This window comes from Leucoraja erinacea, chromosome 31, assembly GCF_028641065.1.
Source record: "Leucoraja erinacea ecotype New England chromosome 31, Leri_hhj_1, whole genome shotgun sequence".
Taxonomy (NCBI): domain Eukaryota; kingdom Metazoa; phylum Chordata; class Chondrichthyes; order Rajiformes; family Rajidae; genus Leucoraja; species Leucoraja erinaceus.
In genome coordinates, this window is record NC_073407.1 from 16,620,554 (window position 1) to 16,634,899 (window position 14,346).

The 14,346-nt window shown below is 44.6% G+C and overlaps 1 protein-coding gene across 4 annotated transcripts in view; it reads left to right on the plus strand.

Annotated features, from left to right (window-relative positions):
• Positions 1-14,346, plus strand: part of LOC129711996 (ral guanine nucleotide dissociation stimulator-like) — a 121,771-nt gene that overhangs the window by 97,532 nt on the left and 9,893 nt on the right. For all 4 annotated transcript variants that reach the window (XM_055660106.1, XM_055660105.1, XM_055660104.1 and 1 more), the window contains exons 4-11: positions 64-135; positions 1,457-1,647; positions 4,187-4,308; positions 5,279-5,494; positions 6,758-6,861; positions 9,030-9,114; positions 13,503-13,580; positions 13,676-13,762. In XM_055660106.1, coding sequence (XP_055516081.1) covers positions 64-135; positions 1,457-1,647; positions 4,187-4,308; positions 5,279-5,494; positions 6,758-6,861; positions 9,030-9,114; positions 13,503-13,580; positions 13,676-13,762 — 955 coding nt within the window. The remainder of the gene's footprint in view (positions 1-63; positions 136-1,456; positions 1,648-4,186; positions 4,309-5,278; positions 5,495-6,757; positions 6,862-9,029; positions 9,115-13,502; positions 13,581-13,675; positions 13,763-14,346) is intronic.

Below are 14,346 nucleotides of genomic sequence, written 5' to 3' on the forward strand. Positions count from 1 at the left end.
TCAAATTGTTTTCCCTTTATATAACCTGAACTCATTTGTTTAAATCTCTCGTGTTTCTTACAGATATGGAAATTTGCATCAAATGAATGGAGATGTTTCTAAACTTACACCTGATGACAGGATGGAATTGAAAAAGTAAGGCCTTTTGTGTACCAATACTTCTACAGCATTATTAATCATTTATCTCAGAATTTGAGGAAGGACATTCTTGCTATTGAGGGAGTGCAGCGTAGGTTTACAAGGTTAATTCCCGGGAAGGCGGGACTGTCATTTGCTGAGAGAATGGAGCAGCTGGGCTTGTACACTCTGGAGTTTAGAAGGATGAGAGGAAACTCATTGAAACAAATAAGATTGTTAAGGGCTTAGACACGCTAGAGGCAGGAAACATGGTCCCAATGTTGGGGGAGTCCAGAACCAGGGGCCACAGCTTAAGAATAAGGAGCAAGCCAGTTAGAACCGAGACTAGGAAACACTTTTTCTCACAGAGAGTTGTGAGTCTGTGGAATTCTCTGCCTCTGAGGGAGGTGGAGACAGGTTCTCTGGAAGCTTTCAAGAGAGAGCTAGATAGGGCTCTTAAAAATAGCGGAGTCAGGGGATATGGGGAGAAGGGAGGAACGGGGTACTGATTGTGGATGATCGGCCATGATCACATTGAATGGTGGTGCTGGCTCGAAGGGCCGAATGGCCTACTCCTGCACCTATTGTCTATTGTCTGTTGTCTAATACTGAGTAACAGTTTTTGCTAAAACTTGTTGCATTCTGAAAAGAACAGTACTATCAAATGAGAATGATTGTTATTTTTGAGGGGGGGGGGTTATTTCTAGGTGCCAAGTTTTTTTGCTTTGCACATTTGTGCTGTGCTAGTGAGTGTTGAGGGGATTGGCATCTGCTTAGATGTGGGCTGTAACTTTGATGTTCTTTGGAAGCAGTTTAATTCTCATTGACCTTTGCTCATACATAAACAGATGCTCTGACGATGGGGCTTTGTTTTTCTTTGGTATGGGGAAAAAATTCTATACCTACCTCTGGAGGTTGTAAGGAATGAATTCCCATGCAAGCCAGGTTAGTCAGTGGGGGAGATGAGGTAGACAAACTTCCTTTACCCTCTACAGCCAGTGCTCGGCTATCCATGGAAATGTTTATTATTTATTCGCGAGGCTAAGGCAGCATTTCTTTCTGCATCGCTCATTTCACCCTGAACCAAGATGGTCGCATGACTATTTCAGAAGGCAATTAATAGTCAACCCTTTAGTGTGAAGGAGCCAGGCATGAGTTGGGATAGGTAAGAGGGGCAGGATTTTTACCTGTCAATGAATCATAGTCATTGAGCTGTACGGCACGAAATATGCCCTTCAGCCAGCCAACGAGCCATGGTAATACAGCCGTTTGCTGTTTGTCATAAAGCATTGGTCATTCATCGCCAGGTGTTCACATGTTTTTTGTATTCGTCTTCCAGTACCATTTCAAACATTCTTGGAGCCTGGCTCGATCAGTATTCTGAAGATTTCAGGAAGCCACCGGATTATTCCTGCTTGAAGCATCTCTACACTTACATCCATCAGATGTTTCCAGGTTCGGATCTGCAACGCCGTGCTCATGTCCTTCTTGGCTCATTCCAAAGGCACAAAGAGCTGGACCTTGTTCAAGGTAGGTTCTTGCAGCACCATGCCCACACCCCCAAACACCACCCCGCACACCTTCACTGTCTGCACCTTTCAAGAGAAAGGGGCCACAACACGTTCACTTTCTCCTGGCACTTATATAACCATATAACCATATAACAATTACAGCACGGAAACAGGCCATCTCGGCCCTACAAGTCCATGCCGAACACATTTTTTTCCCCTTAGTCCCACCTGCCTGCACTCATACCATAACCCTCCATTCCCTTCTCATCCATATGCCTATCCAATTTATTTTTAAATGATACCAATGAACCTGCCTCCACCACTTCCACTGGAAGCTCATTCCACACCGCTACCACTCTCTGCGTAAAGAAGTTCCCCCTCATATCACCCCTAAACTTCTGTCCCTTAATTCTGAAGTCATGTCCTCTTGTTTGAATCTTCCCTATTCTCAAAGGGAAAAGCTTGTCCACATCAACTCTGTCTATCCCTCTCATCATTTTAAAGACCTCTATCAGGTCCCCCCTTAACCTTCTGCGCTCCAGAGAATAAAGACCTGACTTATTCAACCTATCTCTGTAACTTAGTTGTTGAAACCCAGGCAACATTCTAGTAAATCTCCTCTGTACTCTCTCTATTTTGTTGACATCCTTCCTATAATTGGGCAACCAAAATTGTACCCCATACTCCAGATTTGGTCTCACCAATGCCTTGTACAATTTTAACATTACATCCCAGCTTCTATACTTAGTCTCTCACTTGTAATATTACTTCCTGGCAGTGGGTATAAGATGGCTGTTGGCGACCACCACCACCACCACCACTCACCCTCACAATGATAAAGAGGGTTACAGGGAGGAGACTCTGTGGGGTTTGGTGCAACTTCAGTAATCCTGGATCGATATAGACCTTTGGTGTTGACGATGGTGTTTGCATCTTCTCCAAGTGGGTTTACTCCAGGTGCTCTGGTTTCCTTCCCCATTCAGACACTTGCTGGTTGGTAGATTCATTAGGCACCTTAAACTACCCCAACTGGATCTAACAGTGTAGCTGATGGGCGCGTGAGCGGGAATAATTTAGATACTGCAATTGATGGGATTACTTTGAAAGCAGCAAAGAGTTAACAGGCCAAACAGTCAATGTCACGAGGAAATATGCAACATGAGAGATGGAGTGAAGCTAGAAATACAGACAAGAACAAAAGATATGTTATTGCTTCTGTGTATGTAAATAATCTCCACAATGTTCTCGTCCCGGCTATTGTGTGTTTCTGCGAATCCAGCAACACGCTGCTTGCAATGTGCTGAACACCATATATCCATGTGTTCTGTGGCAGCAGTTATTGCCTGCCCAGTCTGTTTCCAATTATTTTGCTTGCAATGGTTTCTAAAAAGTTGAATAACTGCAACTCATGTTTACCGATTGCTTTCAACATCCCAAGAATGTTATCAAACTCATGGGACTGTGCAAGGCAAAGAGATTTGAATCAAAAAACTATAATATTGTGAAATCCTAAAAGAAAAAATGCTAGACACTCAGCAGGTCTGGTAGCATTTTTGGAGTTAGATAAAGTGCTTATATTTCAGGTTGATGGTTTTCCATAAAAATCGACTATAAATGTTAACTCTGTTTTTCCGTCTGATCTACAAGGAATTTCCAACATTTTCAGCAGATAAATAAGATTTTAAGGCCACGTCCAGGTGGAACGGTAGTGAAGCTAGTAGAGCCACTGCCTCACAGCCAAAGGCCCGGGTTCGATCCTGACCTTGGGTGCTGTCTATGTGGAGTTTGCACATTCTCCCTGTGACCTCGTGGCTTTCCGCCCACATCCCAAAGAATTGTGGGGTTGTAGGTTGATTGGACTCTGTGAAATTGCTCCGAGTGTGTATGGAGAGGTGTGGGACGATCCCCCCACCCGCCCCATGTTTTGTAACCCGGACTTTATCAAACGCTTTCTAAGGGCTGAATTGACCCATTTGCAGGGCCTTTCAGTGACCGGCGCGGCTTAAAATGAAACTGCTGCATCGAGGCTCACGCATGATGAAGCCCCCGTCGGCCGATGAAAGGCCCCGCGAACGGGCCGGTTCAAGTCCCACGATTCAGGGCGGACTAAGCTGCTGTTGCTGGAGTTCGGAGTCAGTCACCGACCAGGTCAACTCCCGATGTTACTGTCCACAGGGGCCACGGCCGAAGTCTCGCGTGTATGTGTGTGTGTGTGCGCGCATGCACGCGAGTGGGCGCCAAGAAATTGTGTCCCCCCGCATGTTTTGATAGCGATTTCCGTGCCTGGTCAGCGTGGACTTGGGCTGAATGACCTGTTTCCATGCTTTATCTCTAAACTAAACGAGAAGAGATGTTTTTCAAAGAGTACTTTAAAGAAGGAGAAATTGGGAGAGGCAAAAGGGAAGTGAATTCTCGGGACAGACAGTTGAAGACATAGCTGTCAGTGGTGAACAGATTGGACTAGTAAGAGACAGTTGACAACCTAACCTGTCACTCCTGACCTGACGGTGTAGTGGATAGCTGATGAATGTTGACTATATCTTGTGTTGTGTTCACAGCGGCAGATCACCGTAGCTGTACCTTCACGATGGTTGAGGAGAACGGTTTTGAAGAGCCAAAGCCTGACTTCCTCTCCTTTGTTGCCAATGTGGTGGCCGAACAGTTCACCTTAATGGACGCGGTGAGTGGACATGAGGCTTGTCGCTTACCCGACTGTGAAAGCACAGAGATGATTCGTTGATTGGCAATGAGAAATCATCTCCCATTCCTGTGCCTCGGAGGAACTATTGGCTTGAACTTTAAATTAATTTATAGTGTACTGCGTTTCTCTCTTTGGAGACACAAGGTGCTGGAGGAACTCAGGCAGCATCTGAGGGCCCGACCCAAAATGTCGTCTATCCATTCCCTCCTCAGATCCTGCCTGACCCACTGAGTTCTTCCAACACTTTGTTTAAGAAGGAATTGCAGATGCTGGAAAATCGAAGGTAGACAAAAGTGCTGGAGAAACTCAACGGGTGCAGCAGTATCTCTGGAGCGAAGGAAATAGGCAACGTTTCGGGCCGAAACCCTTCTTCTGACTGAAGAAGGGTTTTGGCCCGAAACATTGCCTATTTCCTTTGCTGCATAGATGCTGCTGCACCTGCTGAGTTTCTCCAGCAATTTTGTCTATCTTCTTCCAACACTAGGTAGTTTTCTCCGTTGCACTTTGTGGATTAGATTCAATGTTGTTAAGTTTCTATAGCGCCAACTTACCCAGCTGAATGAATATTTTCACGTTGTATTTAAGCAGGCAGAGGGATACAAAGGTTGAATATCTGACAATTTTGAGCTCCCTAGGGTGGGCTAGTTCATGGAGCACGCTTGGTTGTGGTGGCCCTGTAAGATTTCCCAGTTTAGAGGGAGATATGCATTGTCACATTCATGCCAACCAACTGTACCCTGGGGCATGAATTTGTCACATTCATGCCAACTGTACCCTGGGGCATGAATTTGATCACTTTCATTGGACACATGTAGACTAGTCCGCCCCTCTAGAATGCACTGAAATTCACAATTATTCAAATAAATTAACGTACAGAGGATTGTTGATTTTCTATGATTGGTCTGTTTTCTGGATGTTCAGGTTATGAGTTTGTATTTCTTTTGTGCAGGAGTTGTTCAAGAAAGTAGTTCCATATCACTGCCTGGGAAGCATCTGGTCCCAGAGGGATAAGAAGGGGAAGGAACATGTGGCACCAACAATACGTGCCACCGTCACACAGTTTAACCGGGTCACCAACTGTGTCATTGCAACCTGTTTGAGTGACAAGACGTTGAAGCCTCAACACAGAGCCAAGATCATAGAGCGATGGATTGATGTGGCCAGGGTAAGTTAGAAGTGAGGCAGGTGTATGAGAGATATTTCTAAGCACCATGATTGTATTGGAAAGGCATTTATGACCATCCCAAACCGTGGAGTCCCAGTCTAAGAGGAGTCAGTGAACATGTTCGGCACGGACTTGTAGGGCCGAGATGGCCTGTTTCCGTGCTGTAATTGTTATATGGTTATATGGCAATATCTGGATAAGTCACCGAATCTCCGTTACAGCCCAGAGCTTAAGTTGCCAACTGTGGTTGGAGATGTTCCTGGAGCTTTAACCTCGTGAAACCCCATCTCCATTGTGCTGCCCATACCTTATTCTACACACCCAACGCCACCAGCACTTTCCACTTTTCAATTAACTTCCCTCATAAGATTGTTAAGGGCTTGGACACGCTACAGGCAGGAAACATGTTGGGGGAGTCCAGAACCAGGGGCCACAGTTTAAGAATAAGGAGTAAGCCATTTAGAACGGAGACGAGGAAACACTCTTCTCACAGAGAGTGATGAGTCTGTGGAATTCTCTGCCTCAGAGGGGGTTGGAGGCAGGTTCTGTGGATGCTTTCAAGAGAGAGCTAAATAGGGCTCTTAAAAATAGCGGAGTCGGGGGATATGGGGAGAAGGCCGGAATGGGGTACTGATTGGGGATGATCAGCCATGATCACATTGAATGGCGGTGGTGCTGGCTCAAAGGGCCAAATGGCCTACTCCTGCACCTATTGACTATTGTCTATAATAAACACTATGGAACCGATGCGCCACTATATTCTGCAATTTGTAACTTCCCCATTGCATTATCTAGTGACTTGGCTTTAACTTGATTGTGTTTATATATAGTATACCAGATCTGCTTGGAAAACATAGCTTTTCACTGTATCTCGGTGCACATGAAAATAATAAACGTAATCCTAATCCACTAGCTCCCTGAGTGAGTGAGTAAAGGGCTGACATAGCCAGGCCAGGTGGTTTGATGACTCCACTAGGAGTTGAATGCTTTTCCCTACTGAGCTGCTGGGGTGAGGACGTACAATGGGATATTGTGTGAAAAAACGAACAATAAGGAATGGAAATCTCTCTGTGACTCTCAGTCACAAGCTGTGGCCTCTTAATCACTCTGATTTAAAGTTTGGAAGCACAGCAACCATTGTTATTAACCATGAGTGTTCAGAATAATCAAGCAAGGGCAAATGTCCACATACAAGACTTCTGTGTTGAAAAGAAAATATTCCTTTTATGACCCATCTTCAATCTTTCCTTCCCTTTGTCACAGGAGTGCAGAATCTTCAAAAATTTCTCCTCGCTACGAGCCATCCTCTCTGCTCTACAATGCAACTCTGTCCACAGACTCAAGAAAAGCTGGGATGAGGTATCAAGGTAAGACCAGGATAAAGCACAATTTTTCAATCCTTTATTATGTTAAAAAAAGGTGCTAATTCCTCTTTGGATGTGGATTCAACGTCATTTATTGCTGAAAACTCATTCGTAGTTTGTTGCCTCTAATCTTTGATTCTCTTGCTTGATTTCCTATCTTTCCCCTCTGTAATATTATGCTCAGACCTCCAGCCATCTCCCAATCATTCAGCATTCCCATTTTCATTGACTGGATCTATTTAAAAGTCCTGATCCTTATTTTTAGATCCCACGTGGTAACACCACACAATAACTATCTGCAGTCGAGCGCAGATAAAGATCTGTGTTCCTTCATCTCTGTCCTCCTGAGCTCCAGGTTAACCACTTCCCCTTTGACTGGCATTTCTTCAGTTGTTTCGATGCTAAGCCCTGGAACTCCCTCCTAAACCCCTCTCTTTTATCCTTTCAGATCCTCAATAAGTCTGCCGCAACAACTGGGTCACTTAGCATTTGCCTCAATAGCTTTTCATAAGCTTTAAAGTCATGTCTGTGAAGTTCACGTAAAGTGCATGGAGATGTTTCATGTTTAAAAGGTGCTGTGTTAATGCAACTTGTGGTTATTGAGTGATATTCTCCCCATTCCTTGCCTAATTTGCAATTCTCTCTGTGTGTGACCTGAGCAGTCCGTTTCCTTATGGAGCTTCATATCTAGGCCTCGACCCTATGCAATGGTGACCTGCCCTCAACCCAGAATGGTTGTGTCCATCTCTCACCTCTCAGCAAACACAGCAGTGACCAGAGAATGAATGTGAGGCCTTCCAATTTAGTGCTGTCTAGAGGGCCTTCCAATTTACTGCCATCTAGAGGCCTTCTATGGAAATTAACCCAGCAAGAGATTTAGCAGTTGGCATCATTTGGAATTACTTTGCCATCTCCACGAAAAGGACAGAGGCTACTTACTATGGAAGAATGGGGAAGTCCAACAAGGGGTCCAGCTTAAGAGATTTAGCAGTGGTGAATTGGCTCTCAGGGGTATTTGGCCAATTACTTTGACCAGTTTTCCACGGAAAGGGGACAGAGGGTAAGGAGCTACTTTACGGGATTCAGAGTTTGATCAGCCAGATCATATATGGCAGTAGCTCATGGAAACATGGCCGATCTGGCCCACTGAGTTTACTTTACAGAGATATACAGTAGCAACCATCGGCCCCCATTCACACAACCAGTTCTCACATGTTCTATGTTATCCCATTTACTCATCGACTTCCCACATACTAGGGGCAATTCACAGAGGCCGATCAACCAACAAACCCGGTTGCCTATGGGATATGGGAAGAAACTGGAGCATCCAGAGGAAACCCATCTGCTCACGGTGTACATTCAAATGCCACACAGACAGCGCCCGAGGTCAGGATCGAACCTGGGTCCCAGGGTCTCTACATCAGTTCCACCAGCTCCGCCAATGTAGTTTATGTTAAATCGTGGTGTATTCATGTATAATTACTACACGTGCATTTTACAGCATGATATTTGAGAATAGTAAATAAGGAAAATCTGTTTGGGGTTCGACCATCCTGAATCCAGCTGGTACAGTTCTAGTTTCCTGACAGGTGCTTGTGGTGTGGCTCACATTGTTGCCAAAACCCTACCCTTCAAAGGTTGGTGTAGGATAAGGAGATAGTTTGTACATTTCAATATATGTCATGAAAATTGGTGAAGCTGGTGGACTAGCCAGTGATTTAAATTTAGCGAATGGAGAATTGCAGTGTTGTTTCACAGACACCAGATACCAAATGAATGGGCAAGATGATGTTGAGGTACATAACCTGGTGTCTGCAGTCCTGCACAGCAAGGATTGGAAATACATGTTACACTGTGACAATTTCCAGCTGTGCTTGGATGTAAACTATTCTATGTAGTGAACAGGATGGATATTGTCCCGCCCGCGCCTGCTCCTCAGTAACACGTACAACGTGTACTCTGGAAGCAAGACCTTGCAGATTAGGTTTCCTGGAATTGTGCACAAATCAATTCTCGCTTCAATTTCCAGTTTCTCCTGTTCTGCTCTGAATAGGAATTTGACTGTCTAATTGAAGGGAGTTGTTCAATATGCTATAGTTATCAGTTTTCCTGTGAATAGCAAATTGTGTTGCACTGCTTCTAACATGTTATGTCCGTTTGGAATTTTGCAGAGAGAACATTCGGATATTCCAAGAACTGTCCGAAATCTTCTCTGATGACAATAACCATTCCCTGAGCCGTGAACTGCTCATCAAGGTAAGAGTTCACTGTCTTTCTAATAAACTATAATGCTTCTGTCCCACTTAGGAAACCTGAACGGAAACCTCTGGGGACTTTGCGCCCCTCCCAAGGTTTCCGTGCGGTTCCCGGAGGTTTTTGTCAGTCTCCCTACCTGCTTCCACTACCTGCAACCACCTGCAAACTCCGGGAACAGCTCCTTGGGCAGGGCGCAAAGTCTACAGAGGTTTCCGTTCAGGTTTCCTAAGTGGGACAGGGGCATAAGGGTTCTCTTTCCCAATCTTAGTGGGATCCTGTTACCCAGTGAATGTTCACCCAACCGTAAACCCACACAAGTGGAAGATCACTGCCTGGACTTGATTAGTGTCCACACTCTTTTGCCTCCCAGCATGGCTGAACAGAGATAGGACATGCCAATCCTGAATGACCTGCTCTACTCCCCATCCCGGGCCCAATAAGATCAATGAGCGGCACAATGATAGAGCTGCTGCCTCACAGCGCCAGACACCCGGGTTCAATCTTGACTATAGGTGCTGTCTGCATGGAGTTTATACTTTCTCCCTGTGACTATGAGGGTTTTCTCTGGGTGCTGTGGTTTCCTCCCACAGGTTTGTAGGTCAATTGGCCTCTGTAAATTGCCTTGGCATGTAAAATACAAAAAGGGGATAGAAACATAGAAACGTAGAAAATAGGTGCAGGAGTAGGCCATTCGGCCCTTCGAGCCTGCACCGCCATTCAATATGATCACGGCTGATCATCCAACTCAGTATCCCGTACCTGCCTTCTCTCCATACCCCCTGATCCCTTTAGCCACAAGGGCCACATCTAACTCCCCCTTAAATATAGCCAATAAACTGGCCTCAACTACCTTCTGTGGCAGAGAGATAACATAGAACTAGTGTACGGGTGATCGTTAAGTGAAACTACTAAATTTAAGGCATCCCCATCAACTGTCTGATCATTTGTCTTATGCACCATGCACTGAATCAGGATCCCTCTGGTATATCATTGCCTTTAATTCTGCGCCATCAACTTTCCACTTAGAGTTTTTTATTATTGAAGATAGTAGTGTTTGGGGGATTGTTAACACAGAACACTTAAAAAAAAAAGAAATGCATTGTTGTGGTTTAAAGCTTGTGCTTTCAATACAATTATATTCAGGTATTCTTTATGAACTGAAGAGACGGTTGTTTAAAACACTAATGAGCCTTTCTGAATTGGACTTTGCTCAAGGACTCTCAACAATAAGTCATTTATAATTGTGCCTGGGTAATCCATACCTGCTCACACCTGCTGGTTAGTTTGTTGGCAGGGGTTCTGGGCTCCAGCGTTATAAATAGTAAGAAGTCGAACAAGCAGTTTGTAATACTGAATGATGGAAGGGGTCCTTGGTGTAAGAAATTTGGCAAATCAGACATGGGATCTTTCTGATTCCAGCGGACGTCTCTGGTAATACATGAAGTTATGCACCCAGTGTCAGCGTGTGGCGTGAAACCGCTCTCGCCAGTGGGAGCCTGTGACCTGAATGATCTCAAGGTCAGATCCCCGGAAAAGCTCCCAGTATGCAAAAAGAAAATGGGAGTTACTGGATATTATTCTGTTTAAATCAGGCAAAACATTGTGGAAATATCCTTGTATTTGTTGGTTTGTTATTCCACTGGTGAATCTGCATGTCCATGTCACTATGGTGTGATGTGTAGGCAGTTTGTTAATCAATTCAAGCAAATATTTATTCTCACTGTCCTTAGAGATTGAATCATCTACACAGAAGTCACGAGTACCCAATTTAGATCACTGTTTGTTAAGATAATCAAAAACAACATCAGATGCTGGAAATTAGAAATGAAAACAGACATTGATGGAAGCACTCAGCAGATCAGGCGTCTTCTGTGGATAGAAAAACAAGAGTTAATTTTTCAGATCAATGCTGATGAAGAGTCTCGCTCCTAAAAGCCTGTCCCACTGTACAAGTACGTTTAACAGATCTGCCGAGTTTCCAATGATTCGAACTCGGAGATTTATGGTAATGGCCGCTCGTTGAAAAATCTTCACGAGTCTTCCCGAGCTTACCGCGTTTCCCGAGTACCTGCCGTTAGCGTTACGAGTCGCTAAGAGACGTCCCCGAGCTCCGACGTACCCGCTACGTTCATTCTACGTGCTTACCACAAGTTTGATTTTTTTTTTTAAAGTCGGGAGCGCTCTTGAATGAACTCGTACAGTGGGACAGGGCTTTGAAACACGAACTCTCGTTCTCTTTCCACAACTGCTGCCTGACCCGCTGAGTGCTTTCAGCAATGTCTGTTTTTATCATCCCTCTTTATTTTACTGTCTGTTGAAACAGTCCGAGGCATGTGAAGGTATTTTTTTGAGGCCAACTGCCTATACTCATATCCTTCTACGGCCCGACCTCTACAAAATACAGGCTCCCAAAATACTCTTCCCAAATTCCAGCTCGAGCCTCCACTATTGTGGGCTGTGCAGGCCTCAACCTTTGCATTTCTCTCTCTCTGATCCTCTCCACCTCTCTCCCCTCCACGAAATGTGCCTCTTTGAGCCATTCTGTTGCGAGGAAGTTTGGGAGGTTGTTGTGAAAGGCACAATGGAAAAACAAGCCCTCATTGTTGTTGAACTTAACAAGGCTTAAAGCGAAAGCAACTGATAGAAAAAGAATAATAAGAGCATTCTGCACTTTTAACACCAATAGTAACTTGCAGAAAGCCTTATCAAAGCTGCTCGGTGAAGCTATTGTATAAGATCTGCAGTGTGTGGTTAAAGTGCACATTCTGGGAAGCAACAGTGGGGGCAACGTTTTTAGGCATGAAGTAGATGCAATGATGGCAGGATGTGGTTGTATGTATAATCTGTAAATAACTGCTTTTACAGACCAGTCACTGTGTTCTTGCAGAAGACACTGCTTTCTTCACCAAGCTGATAGGTCAGTCAATAAGATTTGAAATGACTTTTGCCAGCAGCAGGAGAGTTTCCACCCGAGGCCAATGTGTGGCGAACCCACAGTGACTTGACTAGGGGAAAGTTGTCACCACAGTACTCTTTAGAAACAGTCCGTGACCGGCTCTTAGTTTCCGTTCTACCCCCGGCAACCCACAATCATCGCTCTTAATTAGCTTCTCTTACAGTAACTTGCAATGTCTTCATAGTGTGGGTTGTTCAGCTGCCGTGTCTGAATCACTGGGTGAGTGAATCACTTGGAACCGCCCTGGCACTCTTTGAGCAGCACTGGAAGGGAAACCATTTTCAATCAGGATGGAGGAGGCCAGCCAATGGGTAGAATAGAGATGAACAGAATCCAAGGTTGAGGCTGCAGAAAACGCTGGAAACATGAAGTCAGGCAGCATCTGAAGGACGAGAAACAAAATAAATGGGCAAAACTGAAGCGTTGCTTCACCCTCCATAGAGAAGTTATCTCTAGTGGCCCCAAGCAATATCCAGCCCTCGCTCAACACCACCAACAAAAACCGGCTGGTCATTAGCAGGTTTGTAGGATTGTGTTTTGTACAATTGTACTCCAATGACCCACTTCAGAAAAAGAATCTTAGCATGTCTCAATGTCCTGAGCTTGTTCGCTCTCTTTAAAGTATTCTGGCAAGATGCATCACAGCCTGTTGTGGCAGCTGCTCAGCTCTTGATCACCTGAACCTGCAGAGGACGTAAACATGGCACAGTCCATCGCAGACTTGTCTTTTCTTTCTTCCTTCCATCTTCACGGTGTGATGCCTCAGGAAGGCTGAGCCTCACCAATCACGTCTGTCACCCCGGCTTTTCTCTCTTCTACCTTTTGAGAGAAGTAACAGGAGCTTGAAAGCCCAGATTTAAGGACAGCTTCATCCCCACAGCTTTCAGACTCATGAACCAATCACTTCTTCACACCCCCTTCCCAGAGGTGCTGCGTGATGTCCTCTTAAACTCAACTTGATTATTCCATAGGTAGACACAAAATGCTGGAGCAATTCAGTGGGTGAAGCAGCATCTCTGGAGAGAAGGAATGGGTGACGTTTGGGGTAGAGACCCTGTTTTTAGACTTTTTTTAGAATATTTGATTATTCCATAATTTACTTTAGTATTTTTTCTCCGCTACTTCAAATAGCACTACAACTTTAGACACCTCTGCTGTTTTGCATCCTTCATTGTATTTATTGTTATCTATTATTATCATGTACACCATGCACTCTATGTGAATGAGGAATTTCTTTGTGTATATTACTAACCTGAATCTAAAATCCCAAACCCTTGTTTTGCATGGGTGCTGCCACCTACTGGAAAGGCAAGGTTTAGCACATGATACCATTTTACACTGAAGTTTAAATAACACACATGCATTCTTTGACCTGTTCGTAAGGTGCTCATTGTGTGTATGTCTCCTTTATTTTCATATTCTGGAATTCCAGGAAGGGACCTCAAAGTTTGCTACACTTGACCTCAATCCAAAACGGGCTCAGAAAAGGCAGCAGCAACAAAAGGAGTTGGTAGGTTTGCTACAGAGATCTATTTGATGCCACATGTCATTTATTCTAATGGCTGTCCTTAATCAGTAATGCAAATGCCTTCTGTGTTTCTCCAGGGTGTCATGCAGGGTACAATCCCTTACTTGGGAACCTTTCTCACTGACCTGGTTATGTTGGACACTGCGGTGAAAGATCATTTAGACGTAAGTGAGAATTATCCTAGAATCTGTTTACAAATGGAGCATTCAATGTATGTAACAAATGGGTTTAGTGTGGGGAAACACGGTTTGTGATATTGGAATATGGTGACGAATGTGTTCTCCACTGGTGTAAGTAACTAAGTAGTTAAATGTTTCCACATCTTTGTTTATGTCAAACGCAAAGTGGTAAAATAACTCAGTGGGCAGGCAGTGTCTATGGAGGACATGGACAGGCGATGTTTTAGGTGGACCCTTCACACCATGTCCTCCAGGGATGCCGCCTGACCTGCTGAGTTAATCCAGTACTTTGTGTTCTCCACAAGATTCCAGGTCCTTGTGTCTCCTCTGTTTATGTGCCAGCTAAACGTGTGAAGTAATTATCCACAAGTCTCACCAGCAGTTCCTTCAGGACCTGCAATGGTCAGTGCCAGTTTGTGTACCGCAGTAGACCTTGTACTGTTGTACAGTGCGATGCCAGCAAGTGTCTGATGCCTCTACTTGCTCCCCAGAAGAGGGAAGGGGAGAGAGCGAGTGTGTGGGGAGAGGAAATGTAATCATTCAGGTTATTAATCTGTTCCTTTCCACTT